Source organism: Doryrhamphus excisus, chromosome 8 (genome assembly GCF_030265055.1).
Source record: "Doryrhamphus excisus isolate RoL2022-K1 chromosome 8, RoL_Dexc_1.0, whole genome shotgun sequence".
NCBI classification, from domain to species: Eukaryota; Metazoa; Chordata; class Actinopteri; order Syngnathiformes; family Syngnathidae; genus Doryrhamphus; species Doryrhamphus excisus.
This window is the reverse complement of record NC_080473.1, coordinates 7,513,258-7,529,832: the sequence shown is the minus strand read 5'-3', so window position 1 is coordinate 7,529,832 and position 16,575 is coordinate 7,513,258. Positions and strand designations below refer to the sequence as shown.

Sequence of the window (16,575 nt, the reverse complement as noted above, 5' to 3'; positions counted from 1 at the left end):
AATCTTCATGGCAGACAGTAGTTGCTGTGTTGTTTTGACACTTCCTGCTCCTCCATACAGTAAAGTGACAGATGCGCAGCGCACAGCATTGTGGGGAACAAATAAGAGCGCCGAAAGGCTACCAGGCAGCACAAAGGAAACAAAAGAGCAAAAGTGACTTTTTTTTAAAACAAAATGACAAAGTAGTATGATACGATAGTATGATTGGGGTCAGCCTTGTTAGTGTGTCTGGCCAACGCGGGGAATGTATGCTAGCCAGGATACGACGGTGTCTTGCCGACTAGCTTTGGCTCAGCCCAACTGTTCGCAGGCCCAGCAACTGGTAGAAGCTTTGGTCTAACAAGGTAAATATTCTTCTCCCAGTTTGTGCATCAACGGCGGTCTCGCGTTCCGCGTTTTTATCTGATTATCGTGTCTGGCATGCATTGTTGTCGGCAGTCGGCGAGTCGTCGGCTAGGTGCTAAGCTACTGGTAGCTTTTTGGCTAATGCGCTAGCATTGCTCGGTGCGTTAAGGAAGTCGGGGTTAAAAGCGGTCAAACCGGAAGTTTAATAAACACGGACTTCAAAATGAAGGCTTTTGTTTTTAAGTGAATGTAAAAACACTTCCAGGTATGTACCGTGGCCGACGACAATGTACAACATAGCGTTAGTTAATAAAGCGTTGCGTAATTGTATCATATGGAACTATGGTTGTAATTATAGGTGCTACTTAATTGGGAGGTCATAACTATTATGTACTATATACGATCTTTTTGAACAATCTGATGAGTCTTGAAAATGCAGTACTTTTTCCACAATAAGCGACCGGTGTCATCAGAATATGACATTTATGTCACGGAGGAAATTATATGATCAATTCTATCAAGAGCTTTAAAAGACATGTCCATTGTACAGTCTTATATGTTTCACTTTATTTTGCCACCAGAATGCAGTTGTCATGTGACAACAGACCTGAGCAAAACCACCATGTCATGTATTTTATTTTGATAGCCGTTGCAGGAAGTGTTGTGTTTGCTCTGCTTCTTGATTAGAATGTGACACTTAGCTGATGTTTGCTAAACTGTATTGTTGATGATATGTTCATTAATTAGGTGTGTTTGGAACATTTAAGGTCCCCCCTGTCGTGTCTTACATAGACCACTTGTGCTTTTTGTGAACTTTGACCCAAAGGGTCGTTTTTAACAATGATGTTTCATCAGTTGCTAGTGTGTGATGATAGTTAAACAGTGAAAAGAGCAGGTTGTAATCTGGACGTCGTCAAGTCATTGAGAGGTATAGTGCTTATTAACATTTTTTTGTAATGTTTTGTTTTTTTTTGCTCGTTCAAACTTGTTGATGTTGATCTAAAATGTTATGACAAAGAAACATCTATCACTAGTGTAGTCAATGTATACAATTACATCAACAAAAGGCTGTGTAGATGAATATATAGTGTGAATGCATTACAGTAACAATTTTGGTAATCTGCTATTCTGCTTTTTGGCATCAACCACATATTTAACCACCTTACTTTTTCAATCTGAAAAATACTGGAGGAGCAGCATGATCTTTTTTCCCAAGTCTATAATTCACTTGGCTTTTATTAGGCCGTCGCAGCCCAGGAGTACTTTTTCTTGAGTCTGCATGTACGCTTTTCCCTGTGCGAGCCCCCTTCACTCAAGCTTTTGTTTGATGGAAAATATCATGACTCCGAGAGTCCACATGTCTCGCAGACAGCTGCTAAGACTGGCCTCCACATGGGTCTGGCTTTCCTCACTGTGCATCTGCTTTGATTGGAGTTACATAACCTGGCATTTTGTCCTTTGTGCTCCTTTCACCCCCCCCATTATCTTCTCCTCAGAGAGCTTCTTAATGTTCCCGTTTAACTGCCCACAATGCACTTTTATCTTGTCTCTGTGGCCTTTGAAAGTTCTCCCGGTAATTATTGCAGAAGCTTTTGACATATACAGTGAAGAAAATAAGTATTTGAACACCCTGCTATTTTGCTATTTCTCCCACTTAGAAATCATGGAGGGGTCTGAAATTTTCATCGTAGGTGCATGTCCACTGTGAGAGAGATAAACTAAAAAGAAAAATCCAGAAATCACAATGCATGATTTTTTAACAATTTATTTGTGTGATACAGCTGCAAATAAGTATTTGAACACCTGAGAAAATGAATGTTAATATTTGGTACAGTAGCCTTTGTTTGCTATTACAGAGGTCAAACGTTTCCTGTAGTTTTTCACCAGGTTTGCACACACTGCAGGAGGGATCTTGGCCCACTCCTCCACACAGATCTTCTCTAGATCAGTCAGGTTTCTGGGCTGTCGCTGAGAAACACGGAGTTTGAGCTCCCTCCAAAGATTTTCGATTGGGTTCAGGTCTGGAGACTGGCTGGGCCATGCTAGAACCTTGATATGCTTCTTACGGAGCCACTCCTTGGTTTTCCTGGCTGTGTGCTTCGGGTCGTTGTCGTGTTGGAAGACCCAGCCACGACCCATCTTCAATGCTCTGACAGAGGGAAGGAGGTTGTTCCCCAAAATCTCACAATACACGGCCCCAGTCATCCTCTCTTTAATGCAGTGCACTCGTCCTGTCCCATGTGCAGAAAAACACCCCCAAAGCATGATGCTACCACCCCCATGCTTCACAGTAGGGATGGTGTTCTTCGGATTGTACTCTTCATTCTTCTTCCTCCAAACACGCTTATTGGAATTATGACCAAAAAGTTCTATTTTGGTCTCATCTGACCATAAAACTTTCTCCCATGACTCCTCTGTATCATCCAAATGGTCATATGCAAACTTAAGACGGGCCTTGACATGTGCTGGTTTAAGCAGGGGAACCTTTCGTGCCATGCATGATTTCACATCATGACGTCTTAGTGTATTACCTACAGTAACCTTGGAAACGGTGGTCCCAGCTCTTTTCAGGTCATTGACCAAGTCCTGTCGTGTAGTTCTGGGCTGATTCCTCACCTTTCTTAGAATCATTGAGACCCCACGAGGTGATATCTTGCATGGGGCTCCACTCCGATTGAGATTGACCGTCATGTTTAGCTTCTTCCATTTTCTAATGATAGCTCCAACAGTGGACCTTTTTTCACCAAGCTGCTTGGTAATTGCTCCGTAGCCCTTTCCAGCCTTGTGGAGGTGTACAATTTTGTCTCTGGTGTCTTTGGACAGCTCTTTGGTCTTCGCCATGTTACAAGTTAAAGTCTTACTGATTGTATGGGGTGGACAGGTGTCTTTATGCAGCTAACGACCTCAAACAGGTGCATCTGATTCAGGATGATACATGGAGTGCAGGTGGACTTCTAATGGGCAGACTAACAGGTCTTTCAGGGTCAGAATTCTAGATGATACACAGGTGTTCAAATACTTATTTGCAGCTGTATCACACAAATAAATTGTTAAAAAATCATGCATTGTGATTTCTGGATTTTTCTTTTTAGTTTATCTCTCTCACAGTGGACATGCACCTACGATGAAAATTTCAGACCCCTCCATGATTTCTAAGTGGGAGAAATAGCAAAATAGCAGGGTGTTCAAATACTTATTTTCTTCACTGTAGTTACATGTTATTTCAAGCAATACACTGTGTCCCGCATGCATGTGTAAACACGGGAATGACTGTGATGCCATCGTTCTGAGCCAGTTATAGTGTTTCCCCTGTGTCAGGCGGCGCCCTGTCCACCCTAGAAGGGCAGGTTAATTTTATTTTTGACAAATCGCCAAATATTTGTTTTTAAAAAAATCATACTGTTTTCTGGTTGAATACGGTCTCTTACCAGTATGCCTGTTTAAATACAAATGTTATGTATCGTTTGCCAACATTTCGCCTTTTCAAGCATAAAAGTGGCTAAATGAAGTAAAATACAAATATATAGCAATCAGAAGACAGCATTAAAAGCTTATTATTTCCTCACAAATGAACTGCTGTTGATGTGTTCAGGTCAGAATAAAGTTCTAAAAGAGCATCAGCCTCGCTGTTGGGAGGGCCATAACAGACAGCAGTATAATATTCTGTTGTTTGGGTTTCTTACATTTTCATTAACTCCCAGAGGCACCACCCTGGTACAGGGTGTCACCAATTGTCCCGGTATGCTCACCCCTAACTACATACGAAATCATCAATACACTGTATCCTCAGGAGCCAGCTCTCAAATTGTACGTTACCACACTTTTCACCTTTTCCAAGCCTACTGCCCTTCTGTGGTGGAATCACAAAACACACACTGCAAGGTTGTTAAAGCAGAAGCGGTTTACTAAATTATGTAATTCAACATTTATAATTATGGAAAGTAGCTAACACAAACAGTGAGATAAAGAAGATAAAATGATCTATCTTTATAAAAGTCTGTCTTTTCTCCCTTATATCTCTTTGTAGGACACGGTTTACCCCCATGGTCAGAACCTGACTCTATCATGGGAGTCAAAACTTTCACCCACAGCTCGACCTCCCACAGCCAGGAGATGCTGGAGAAGCTGAACGCTTTGCGCAATCAAGGTCACTTGTGTGATGTTACCATCAGGGTGCAAGACAAACATTTCCTGGCCCATAAAGTGGTCTTGGCATGCTGCAGTGAATTCTTCCGCTCTAAACTGGTTGGTCGACCAGAGGAGGAGGACAAGTTTGTGTTGGACCTTCACCACGTGACAGTTAGCGGCTTCGCTCCTCTGCTGGAATATGCCTACACGTCGACACTCTCCATCAGCACAGAGAATATTATTGATGTCCTTGCAGCTGCGAGTTATATGCAGATGTTTGCTGTGGCTAGTACTTGTTCAGAGTTCATGAAGTCCAGTATTCTGTGGAGCCCCAGTAACAATAGTAACGACACAATGGCAGCAGACAAACCCCGTGAATCAGCACCAGAGAGTGCCTCATCAAACTGTGTCCTAACGCCGCTTGACGGCAGCGTGTCACCTGTGTCGTCTGACTGCAGTGTCATGGAGAGGAATGTTCCCGTTTGCCGCGAATCACGCCGCAAACGAAAGAGCTTTGTAACCATGGCCTCGCCTGAGAGTCCGCTCAAATGCACGACACAGATGATCACTACCTCCCCCCAGGTACCCAATCCATCCCCCTCGTTCTCAGACAGCACAGCCCAGCCTGTGGAGTCCTCGCTGGCCTTCCCATGGACGTTCCCATTTGGCATTGACAGGAGATTCCACTCCGACAAATCAAAGCTCCCAGAAAGCCCTCGTTGCCAAGAGCAGACGGCCGCAGTTACCTCTGAAGTGGTGGTTGGTCGTCGACTCAGTGACTATCTAACGTGTGAAAGCTCCAAGGCGGTGTCGCCACCTGTGCCAGCTGAGGAAGATGACGTGAGGGTGAAAGTGGAGCGCCTCAGTGACGAGGAGGTCCAAGAGGCATCCTCCCACCCCGTCACCGCCCCTCAGAACTCGCTAAATGATCAACAGACGGTGCCAGGAAGTGAACAGGTTCAGGAGGATCTCCTCATCAGCCCACAGTCATCCTCCATAGGTTTGTTTATTAGTTACGTTAGTTTATTTACTGGACCAAATACAGTGGAACCCGCTTAAGTCGGTCCTGCTTAGATCGACAATACCTCAAGTCACGGTCAACACCTTGAAAGTGGCTGCTTACGACGGCTAAGGCAACATACATGATTGACCATTTCAGTCAACATAACGTTTGAGACCCATTGGGGTGATTTCTAAAACGGAAAAAAATTTGCTCATTCAGCCACTCCAAGGAGCATCGACATAACGTGTTCCACTGTAAAGATGTTTTGTTCAATTTCAGTTTAAAGGCACCCATTGTGAGAAAAATGCTAAGCTGACTATTACAGTAGAATTGGTTGCCTTTTTGTCACTGCATCTTTTTTGTTTTTCAGGGTCACTGGATGAAGGCGTGTCAGAGGGCTTGCCGTCGATGCAGAGTACCTCTAATGCTCCAGGACATGCAGAGGATGATGAAAGGTATCACATTTTTGTTTAGACCGGCAGCAAAAGGAAGTGAGGACAAAATATAAAACAGGAGCTAAAACCTGAATGGTTCACTCGCTCTGTTCATTCTGCTATAGAACCAACACGCCCAGATGTTGAGACAGATGCACTCTCTTCAGCTTCTTTGGTAGAGCAAGAGGAAAACAAACATGCATGCCAATATTTTGAGGCTGGCAGAATTACCACATTCTTTTCTGTTAATTGATTATCATGACAGTCCTTGGTAAAGTGAATGTAAAGGTGACTGTATGGATCTTATTTCATGTCTAATAATATTACAAATAGTATTTAGAAGATTGTAAAGAGTGACATAACCCCAGAAAATATTCAATTTATAAAGAAGGGTGGAAACTCACTTACCACAGTCGGTTCTGGAACCAATTAACTGCGATAAACAAGGGATTACTGTACTTTCTGTGGCCAAACACGCCAGCAGAGGTCAGTCAGAGGCTCTCCAAAATAAAACACTTAAAAAAATGTTAATTGTTAAATTGTTTGTTTTGTTTTTTTAGTCATAGTCAGATCCAGCAGGCCTTTTTGTCTGCTGCACATTGTAAAAAATGAAATAAGTTCTGGCTAATGTCTTTATTTGTTATTATTTAACAATAACAATCTCAATTGAGGCAAATAGTATTTTTTTGCATGGCATTTTTTTTGTGACCTAGTTCTAATGATGAGATTAAAAAAAGTCTTTGGCCACCAATGTTGCGCCTTCATAATTTATGAGTATGGAGTAAAGTGCAGGTCTAAACATTATTCACACATGCTACAATATCACAGAAAGGTAGTGGAAGGAGAAAGGGAATTTGATCAGGCATCAACGGATTGTTTTATAAGCTCCCCAAACATTTACAGTTTAGTTTTATTGCTATTATAAAAGTTTGGAAAGCTGAATCTGTTTTTCTCTTCCCTGCTGTTTTCAGGTTAGAAGGTATTCAGTATCCGTACCACCTCTATATCAGCCCATCGGCCCGGCCTGGCACCAACGGCCCTGACAGGCCCTTCCAGTGTCCAACCTGTGGAGTTCGATTCACACGCATTCAAAACCTGAAGCAGCACATGCTCATACACTCCGGTAGGTAAACACGGGGACACCGTCGTCAAAGCGTCAGGCAAACATGTTACTCAGACAATGTGTTTAGATCTTCAAAAAGTTAAGTCACTTGTACTAGATCACTGTGAAGTAAAAAAAAAACATGTTTACATGTGTAGCTCTGCTCAGGTCTTTCTGTTTGGAGGTTAGATGTTCTCCCAATGCTTTGTGAGGATTATTAGAAAGTGTTTCTTAAAAACATTTTGGAAGCCAATTTTATTCAACAGATTTGTTGGCAGAAATGTAAGCTTTCTTTGTGTTGTAAAGCGTGGAACCCATATAAGTCATTCGACAACCCCGACCAACTCATCAAATCCTGGTGCACCGCTTCCACATTTTGTTGACATAAAATTATATGTCCAAAGCAGGAATTTCAGATGCAGGAAATCCATGGAAACACTGTAGAAAAAGGTGCAGAATCTGGAAGATCTAGAAAGCTTTCTGTACGGCTTATGGTGGGCAGCGCCAAAAACAAGCATATTAAGTCCCCTTTACACAGGCTCCACTGTGGTAGCGTTCCGCTGGTTTTGAACTATTTCATGTCTGTTCAACACACCATGCACACTCTCACACAATTTCAAGGAAGGACACGTTGACTTACGTGAAGCATTGAATTGAATTGTTTTAGTTCCTACATTGCCTGAAGGCAACCTAATGGGGCATGGTGACACACCTCTCAGTTGATGACACGCCCCCACAGGAAATCCGGATCAAAAGATCGGATCCTGAAAAAGAAAGATCTGAATGTGTAAAATAAAAAAATAAAAACAAGAATTTTAATTGGGAAATTCAAATCTTTAATTTGATATTTCAGAAAAATAAACTGATTCTCAAAACATTAGTATATATGTAAGTGAAGAATGAAAATAAGAATTACAGAAGTGAACCATAATTATATTTAACCTGAATTTGTTGTGAATTTATATTTATTATGAATGCATCGCATGTATATTTCAAGTACAAAACATTTGGCCCAAGTATAGCTAATATAGCTCCGTACATGGGATCTTCCTGTGGGAAAATTTGACTCTTTTTTTGGAGAAAAATATTTTTTTGGACAATAGGACAAAAATCCTCAAACTTGCGAGGCTGTGAATGCTGAATCACAAGTTGTAGGGATTCACTGTAAATTATTTTTCATTCATAATTCACGCATTTTGCCTCCAGTGTCAGCAACACAGGTATTGGAAATATACTTATAGACATACAATCTAAGTGTTGGTTTCTTTTATTCCACCAGGCATTAAGCCTTTCCAGTGTGACCGCTGTGGAAAAAAGTTCACACGAGCCTACTCCCTAAAGATGCATCGGCTGAAGCACGAAGGTAAACGCTGTTTCCGGTGCCAGATTTGTAGTGCCACATTCACGTCCTTCGGTGAATATAAGCACCACATGAGGGTCTCCCGACACATAATCCGCAAGCCGCGGATTTATGAGTGCAAAACGTGCGGCGCCATGTTCACCAACTCTGGCAATTTAATTGTACACCTGAGGAGTCTGAACCATGAGGCATCCGAACTAGCAAACTACTTCCAGAGCAGGTGAGGAGTCAAGGGGCGCTGACCCCATCATTCATTTAGATCGCACCGGGGTCAGAAAACACACCTATCTTATGGATGTTTATATACCATGTTAATGTCTTTTACTGCTTTTGATGTACTAACTACTATGTATTAACTTGAATCACAACAACTATTTCAGAATGATTTGGCTGTGTGTTTATATTCCATTATACATCAAATTAAAGGTACCAGAGGTATTATTCATGAAATAATACCATAAAATGGGCCAAAGATCTGTACGAAATAAAAATATATATTTAATCTATTATTTGACAGGTTTGTTAGTTAACAAGGCAATAGGAAACACTTATGTTTGAATATTTTTAGTACAATATTGTCATTAATTATGTTGCCATCTCTGTTTCAACACACTCGGTGCTTCTCAAATTGTGGGGTGAACCCCCCCTGGCAGGCTTTACTTTACTTTATATATATTTATCACTGGTCCATGTGATGGTCGGGGGGGTATCAAAATTATTCAGAAACACTTTATAGAAATATAAATAATATAATAAATAATAATAAATATATAAATAATATAATAAATAATAATAAATATATGAATAATATAAAAAATAATATAAATATATCACTCTGTGTGGGACTTTGAATCACAAAGAAGGACGCTAACAAGCTAAATAGACGATGAGAGATGTGGTTGCTCACAGAGTTGACGTGGCATCATGCGCTTAAACCTGACGAAGAACTTTCTGAGAAGGGGTGTCCGAAATGCAGCTCAATTTTATTTTGGGGGGGACCAGCAGCACCTTCAAAATATATTTAAAAACATCAATAATATGGAATAATAGAGCATAAGGCATAATGTAACTGAAAAGGCTGTAATGTCTAATACAACTAATAATAATAATAAGACTAAGAAAAGTTAGTGGTTTTTATGCCTTTGCACAAAATCAAGTAAACTATAAAAAAGGTCAACATGGTCACATGGTCCCACCGCCATGTCTGACAGTGCTGTGTTCATCTCTCGCTTTATTGTGACTAGTCTCTCACTTTTCCTACAGAAATACATCTCTTTTTTTTTTAGTACTTTTTAAATCAATTCTTAAAAGTATAAAGTGAATGTGCAATGTATACTTGACTGTGAACTCAATATGTTTTTTTTGCTCTAATAGTGATTTCCTCGTGCCCGACTACCTGAGCCAGGTGCAGGAGGAGGAGGAGGCGCTGGGAGTCCAGTATGAACTGGAAGAATCCCAACATCACCCTGTCTATGCAGGCGGAACCTCTACTGTCATTTCCACCTCATCCTCCTCCTCAGTCCAGATGCCTGTCATCTCCCAGGTCTCCTCTTCTACCCAGAATTGCGAGAGCTCATCTGGCCTCCTTTCACCCGATTCCCTGGATCCCCTGGAAACCCCCACCTCCTTCAAAATGGACACCGGCAATGCTGTAACCCTGACAGAGGAGACAAAGACGGACAACAGCGAAGGAGGCAGTTCGCCGGAGGTATTTGAACAAGAACACCATCGGCGGAAGAATGCCCAGGCCAAGGAGTTGGCTTCCATCACCATCGAGTGATTTGATTCATTGATAACGTGACAACGCCAAAAGACGTCATCACCGACTTGCATCAAGACTTCAGCTGGCCTGGTGATGTTTTTCACTTTCAACAAGGTAAATGATTTGTGTCGATTGTTTCCCTTGGAAAAGGGATGTAGATTTTTTTCCCATTTGATGTGAGTGCACTGCCGCCGGAGGTGCGTTCAAGCCAAGCCTTGCCCTTTTGGAAAGTGCCTGAGAGTAACTGGTATCTTGTAGAAGAAGAGCACCTGAGTTTGCAACCAATAACAAAAATGAAATCCTTACAAACTGAGTTTCAAAACGCTTTATTTCTGTGACGATGACCATGCTAGTTCATATTGGCAGTGTCGGTCCTTCTGTTTTGTCACTGTAGGAAAACGGTTAAATGTCTTTGATGTCTATATTGACAGTTTTTCATGTGGTTTGCCGTCTGAATGCAGTATATGTTGTATGTATATTGCTTTTTGATAGAATACTTACCGTACATTTTGTTAATACATGTAAAACTTGAATCGATTTTCACTCAAGTTTTCTGCCGTATCTGCGTTTTTCTGATTATTATTATTGTGATTATTAGCACTGACAAGTATTTAATACTCAATTACACAGTTGTGGTCAAAAGTTGTGCTTTGCCCCATGTAGCCAGTTGAGATATTAGATGAATTGTTTAGAGAAAGACACCATACATGGTGTCCCAAAATGCATATTTTCAAGAAATTAATATTTTCTTCAGTGGTAATATTAAGAAATAACATCTTCAATAGGATTGCCAACATTTGTGATCCACATTTTTTAGTCCTTCCTTGACCTTGAAGTATCCCGATTCACTTTCATGATCAGTTCATTACCATATTTACCATATAATTAAGTCGGAATTTTTTCATAATTTGGCAGATTCTGCCGTGTTTCCATGGACTTCCTGCTTGCGACCCAAACAGTCTATTTAATTTACTTCCCCACCAGCCCTCCTCCGGGTACGCCCAATCCGCTGTGGTTGGTTACACACCCAAGCGCTCCCGCTCTAAATTGTCTATAAGTGTGATTGTGAGTGCACAGTATATATTTGATGCTAAAGATAAGTCAAGAAATTCAAGAAAAAAATTGAATATCAGATTTTAGAGTTTTTGGGGTTTTATAAGTTCTTTTTCTAGTACAGATATACTAATGAGTATATGTAAACTTCTGACCACAACTGTACATTGTGTAGAAGATAACGCTGCTGTCTACATTGGATTTGCAAGGTTTTCACACAATGGAAGTGCTCTACAAGCTTTAGGAAATTGTAATGTAGCATTCCATGCCGGTTTATATTAGACCTGCTCTGTCTGTTTTTATGTTGACAGACAAAAGTGTTTCATAAAGTGGAATCTGCCGTTTATTTCCACAGCCCGTTTAAGTCGACCCAACTCATCAAGTCCTGGTCCACCGTGTTGAAAAAGCGACATACATGGTCGACATAAAATTTCAAATTTTTCAAAAGTTTGTTACGGTATTGTTAAAACAAGTCTTTATTGCTCGCCTCTTTTTGCAAAAGTATATTTGTGGTTATGTCAAAAGGAGTAAAAACAAAAGAAGAAGGGTGGGAGGGGCAACAGGAAAGGAACTGCCTTGTACCGGCAAAGCTTCGACATAGGACCAAAGGTCTGTTCTGCTTCTGCAGTGGACTCCTCACGCATTTGTTTATCCCTCCTTTACGCAACTTACAAAGTCTGGTTATGTCTCTGGCCAAAGTCCCACGTAATTGTTCAAGCAATGGCTTACGTCGATGTGAGTCAACCAATCCGAGGGATGTCGACGGGTTCCACTGCTTTGAGGCATTAGAAGCTGTGTAACAGTAAACCTTATTTTAAGATGTTTAATTAAGTGTAACATGATTGTCTTTTCCAAAAGAACGGTGGCTCGATTACTTGGTACAATTAATGATACATTAATTGTACCGAATCACAAATCGATATAGCAGTAAAAGTTTTTTTTATGTGATTTAAGGTCAAACCTGTCTGCAACTAATAATCTCATCAGGCAGTACGTTTACATGCAATAAATTAGTCAGATTCTCAAATGAATCGGTCTTTTCCATTTATGTATCTGAAGTCCCTGTTTACATGCACTATTTGTAATGTGATCATTGGCCATACGCTGGGTGCTTCCGGAATGATTGATGGCGCTGATGCTCCTCTCAGCGCAGGTGAATGTATAGCTTATCCAGCTAGTCACAAATCGGTAACTGGCATGCTCGTTACACATTAGGGGTTTCTTTGTGTAGGATACTTGATTTGTAGGAAAACATGATATTTTGGCAATCATTTTGTCAAACTGAATTGTAGGAAAACCAGGGCCTATGAAAATTGAAGTACCACTGTATTCAATGTACATTAGCTTGAAAGTCAGCGCTCTCTTACACATAGCCCGGGAGACATCATGTATGGCTTTTGGAAGCACCCATGCATGCAACTTCAGACAGCTTTTTTTTAATTTGTCAAGATCCTGTAACACTCCTAACGATTATTATTTTTTAGTGCATGTGAACGTACTGAGTTTACCTGAATGCTGACTGGCTAACTAATGAGTGGTGAAAAATGAGGATGTAAAGCCTTGTTAAAAGCATTGATTGTACAGACGAACCTTGTGTGTTAAGAAGAGTCGTGTCACACCGTGCCATTTGTGTCAGCCAAGGTTTTTTGTGCCATTTGTCCGACGAAACGTCAAGATTTCCTTTTTTCCCCGAAGGACCAAATGTTTTATATCTCATTGGGGGAATTTGCCATGGCAATCAGTACTTGCACATTAGAAAAGTAATCAGTATAAGTGGATAATCAGCGTAAGTGGTCCATGCAAAGTAGCAAAGGGGTTTTGTTATTTCACCCCTAAAAAACACTGTATGATGTGAGTCCAAGAGGCCAGCCTTAGTAAATGGACCTAATAACTGTAGTTGCACACTATCAAACTATTTCACTTACAAGTATTTCTCCAGTTGTAATGCTTTGCACTTGTTGTGTACGTGTGTGTGTTTTCAAACAATCTTGTGTGTGTGTGTGTTTTTGTGTGTGTGTATATATATATATGTGTGTATGTACATATGTATATCTTTATATGTATATGTGTATATACAGTGAAGAAAATAAGTATTTGAACACCCTGCTATTTTGCTATTTCTCCCACTTAGAAATCATGGAGGGGTCTGAAATTTTCATCGTAGGTGCATGTCCACTGTGAGAGAGATAAACTAAAAAGAAAAATCCAGAAATCACAATGCATGATTTTTTAACAATTTATTTGTGTGATACAGCTGCAAATAAGTATTTGAACACCTGAGAAAATGAATGTTAATATTTGGTACAGTAGCCTTTGTTTGCTATTACAGAGGTCAAACGTTTCCTGTAGTTTTTCACCAGGTTTGCACACACTGCAGGAGGGATCTTGGCCCACTCCTCCACACAGATCTTCTCTAGATCAGTCAGGTTTCTGGGCTGTCGCTGAGAAACACGGAGTTTGAGCTCCCTCCAAAGATTTTCGATTGGGTTCAGGTCTGGAGACTGGCTGGGCCATGCTAGAACCTTGATATGCTTCTTACGGAGCCACTCCTTGGTTTTCCTGGCTGTGTGCTTCGGGTCGTTGTCGTGTTGGAAGACCCAGCCACGACCCATCTTCAATGCTCTGACAGAGGGAAGGAGGTTGTTCCCCAAAATCTCACAATACACGGCCCCAGTCATCCTCTCTTTAATGCAGTGCACTCGTCCTGTCCCATGTGCAGAAAAACACCCCCAAAGCATGATGCTACCACCCCCATGCTTCACAGTAGGGATGGTGTTCTTCGGATTGTACTCTTCATTCTTCTTCCTCCAAACACGCTTATTGGAATTATGACCAAAAAGTTCTATTTTGGTCTCATCTGACCATAAAACTTTCTCCCATGACTCCTCTGTATCATCCAAATGGTCATATGCAAACTTAAGACGGGCCTTGACATGTGCTGGTTTAAGCAGGGGAACCTTTCGTGCCATGCATGATTTCACATCATGACGTCTTAGTGTATTACCTACAGTAACCTTGGAAACGGTGGTCCCAGCTCTTTTCAGGTCATTGACCAAGTCCTGTCGTGTAGTTCTGGGCTGATTCCTCACCTTTCTTAGAATCATTGAGACCCCACGAGGTGATATCTTGCATGGGGCTCCACTCCGATTGAGATTGACCGTCATGTTTAGCATCCTCCATTTTCTAATGATAGCTCCAACAGTGGACCTTTTTTCACCAAGCTGCTTGGTAATTGCTCCGTAGCCCTTTCCAGCCTTGTGGAGGTGTACAATTTTGTCTCTGGTGTCTTTGGACAGCTCTTTGGTCTTCGCCATGTTACAAGTTAAAGTCTTACTGATTGTATGGGGTGGACAGGTGTCTTTATGCAGCTAACGACCTCAAACAGGTGCATCTGATTCAGGATGATACATGGAGTGCAGGTGGACTTCTAATGGGCAGACTAACAGGTCTTTCAGGGTCAGAATTCTAGATGATACACAGGTGTTCAAATACTTATTTGCAGCTGTATCACACAAATAAATTGTTAAAAAATCATGCATTGTGATTTCTGGATTTTTCTTTTTAGTTTATCTCTCTCACAGTGGACATGCACCTACGATGAAAATTTCAGACCCCTCCATGATTTCTAAGTGGGAGAAATAGCAAAATAGCAGGGTGTTCAAATACTTATTTTCTTCACTGTATATATATATATATATTTACATACATACATATATACGTATATTTATATTTGTGTCGATATATATGTCATGAAAATGCTGCTGTTTGCTGAAAAGTGCCCAAACTATTTTTGTGAACTAATTGTGTGCAATAAAATGGACAGGTGTTGTTCTGAAAGTTACAAATCTGTTTTTTGGAGTGCTGAGTTGCATACTGTGTACAGTACCTCATAAAAGTGGGTGCACTACTCGCATTTCTGCAAATGTGACAACACCAAAGAAATGACACTCTGATACAATGCAGTCATTTGTCGATATAATAATGTGAGTAATCCCTTGTTTATTGTGGTTAATCAAAAAAACGAATGTTACTACCCTTTAAATATGTTTTTTTTTACATTAGAGTTCTCTAGACATGAGAAGTAACATTCCTATAGTCACCTTTACACTTGTATTACCCAATATAGTAGACATAATATGAGAAAATACGACATTATATCGACTCACGCATGTTAGCATTAGGAGAGGGTGCACGAAAGTGGTGACTGAACGACTGAAATGTGTTGTTATTTTGAGAGGACGGCTGTACACTGACTACTTTCTTTTGTATCAGAGTGTCGTTTTTTCAGTGTTGTTCCCTTGGAAAGCTATATCTGCAGAAATGTAAGGAGTGTACTCACTTTTTTGAGGTACGCTATATATACTATACAAGGTGGACCTAAAATTGGTATAACTGCTGGATGCTGACAATATATCTTGTGGAGTTGATTTAAAATATTCATCAAGAGGTTGCCATTGTTTTTGGGAGCCGGTGCTAATAAAAACAGAATGAAAAACTGTCCTAAGTGTATACCTATTTTTGGCCCACTCTGTGTATAAAGTGTATGATATATATATATAAATATAATGAATGTGTCATTTCTTTGTATTGGTATGAATTGAAGAGGCAAGGAACCCATTTCATCTGTGAAACAAGAAGCCTTTGTGTTGATCTTTGAAGTTGCATGTTTATGTTGTGTAAAGTGGAGAGCATGTCCTGATGTGTTGATCACACAGTGTACCTGTAGATCTGTTGCTGGGGCATGACCTTTTTTTCCCCTCTCCTGTACATTAGCCCTTTTATGTGCAATGGTTTTCAAAAATATTCTGCCTTTTAAGTGTGCACTTGGTGTCGTCTACCAGTTTTCTACCAGTCTATGTTTTATTTTAAAGTATGGGAAACATATATATATATATATATACATACATATATATATACACACACACACTCACACATCTGGTCACTGTTTGATGGCATTGTTCTTGTTAAATGTGAATGGTTTCATTTTTCACTCTTGAGTGTCTGCAGTATGTGTATAGTTAATATAAATATACAGTATATACATACTGGTTTGCATATTCTTTATACTGTAGCCACTTGATTACAACCTGCTTTCTGAAAGATGTATTTTTTGTCTTTGATATACTGTATTTAGCTTGGAGAAACTATTATTTTTGTGATAGACTGCACATTTTGTTTTGTGTGTGCGTGCGTGTGTTTCACAATTTGCTCTTAAAAAAACTGACAATACCACTTTGTATTTTAGGATTCGTGGTTGTACTAATTCTGAATTTGATAGTGTTTTTGGCTTTGCAGTCCTGTTGTTATTTTGTAAATGCATAACATGCAAATAAAAACACAACTAATTCCACATTTGGTGGTGTTTTCAATTGAAAAAAAACAATTGGC

At 40.3% G+C, this 16,575-nt stretch overlaps 1 protein-coding gene across 3 annotated transcripts; it reads left to right on the top strand.

Moving 5' to 3' along the window:
• Positions 1-61: 61 nt before the first annotated feature.
• zbtb44 (zinc finger and BTB domain containing 44) lies at positions 62-16,508 on the top strand. Of its 3 annotated transcripts, none has more exons than XM_058080287.1 (6): positions 62-1,273; positions 4,373-5,473; positions 5,847-5,931; positions 6,882-7,033; positions 8,292-8,592; positions 9,747-16,508. In XM_058080287.1, exons 2-6 carry the CDS (start codon positions 4,411-4,413, stop codon positions 10,150-10,152), a joined length of 2,007 nt encoding a protein of 668 aa, XP_057936270.1. In that variant the 5' UTR covers positions 62-1,273; positions 4,373-4,410; the 3' UTR covers positions 10,153-16,508. The 3 variants fall into 3 exon arrangements, with proteins under 3 accessions (XP_057936270.1, XP_057936269.1, XP_057936271.1); XM_058080286.1 differs by having other exon boundaries at positions 63-344; XM_058080288.1 differs by having other exon boundaries at positions 63-344; positions 8,292-8,375; positions 9,747-9,916.
• The last annotated feature ends 67 nt before the right edge of the window (positions 16,509-16,575 follow it).

What these genes read in the sequence shown, in the direction of transcription:
- zbtb44 (XM_058080287.1), top strand. Translation starts at nt 4,411, where the DNA reads ATGGGAGTCAAAACTTTCACCCACAGCTCGACCTCCCACAGCCAGGAG. An exon ending in CCCACAGTCATCCTCCATAG is followed by an intron (nt 5,474 to 5,846) that starts GTTTGTTTATTA and finishes TTTGTTTTTCAG; the next exon opens with GGTCACTGGATGAAGGCGTG. An exon ending in GCACATGCTCATACACTCCG is followed by an intron (nt 7,034 to 8,291) that starts GTAGGTAAACAC and finishes TTATTCCACCAG; the next exon opens with GCATTAAGCCTTTCCAGTGT.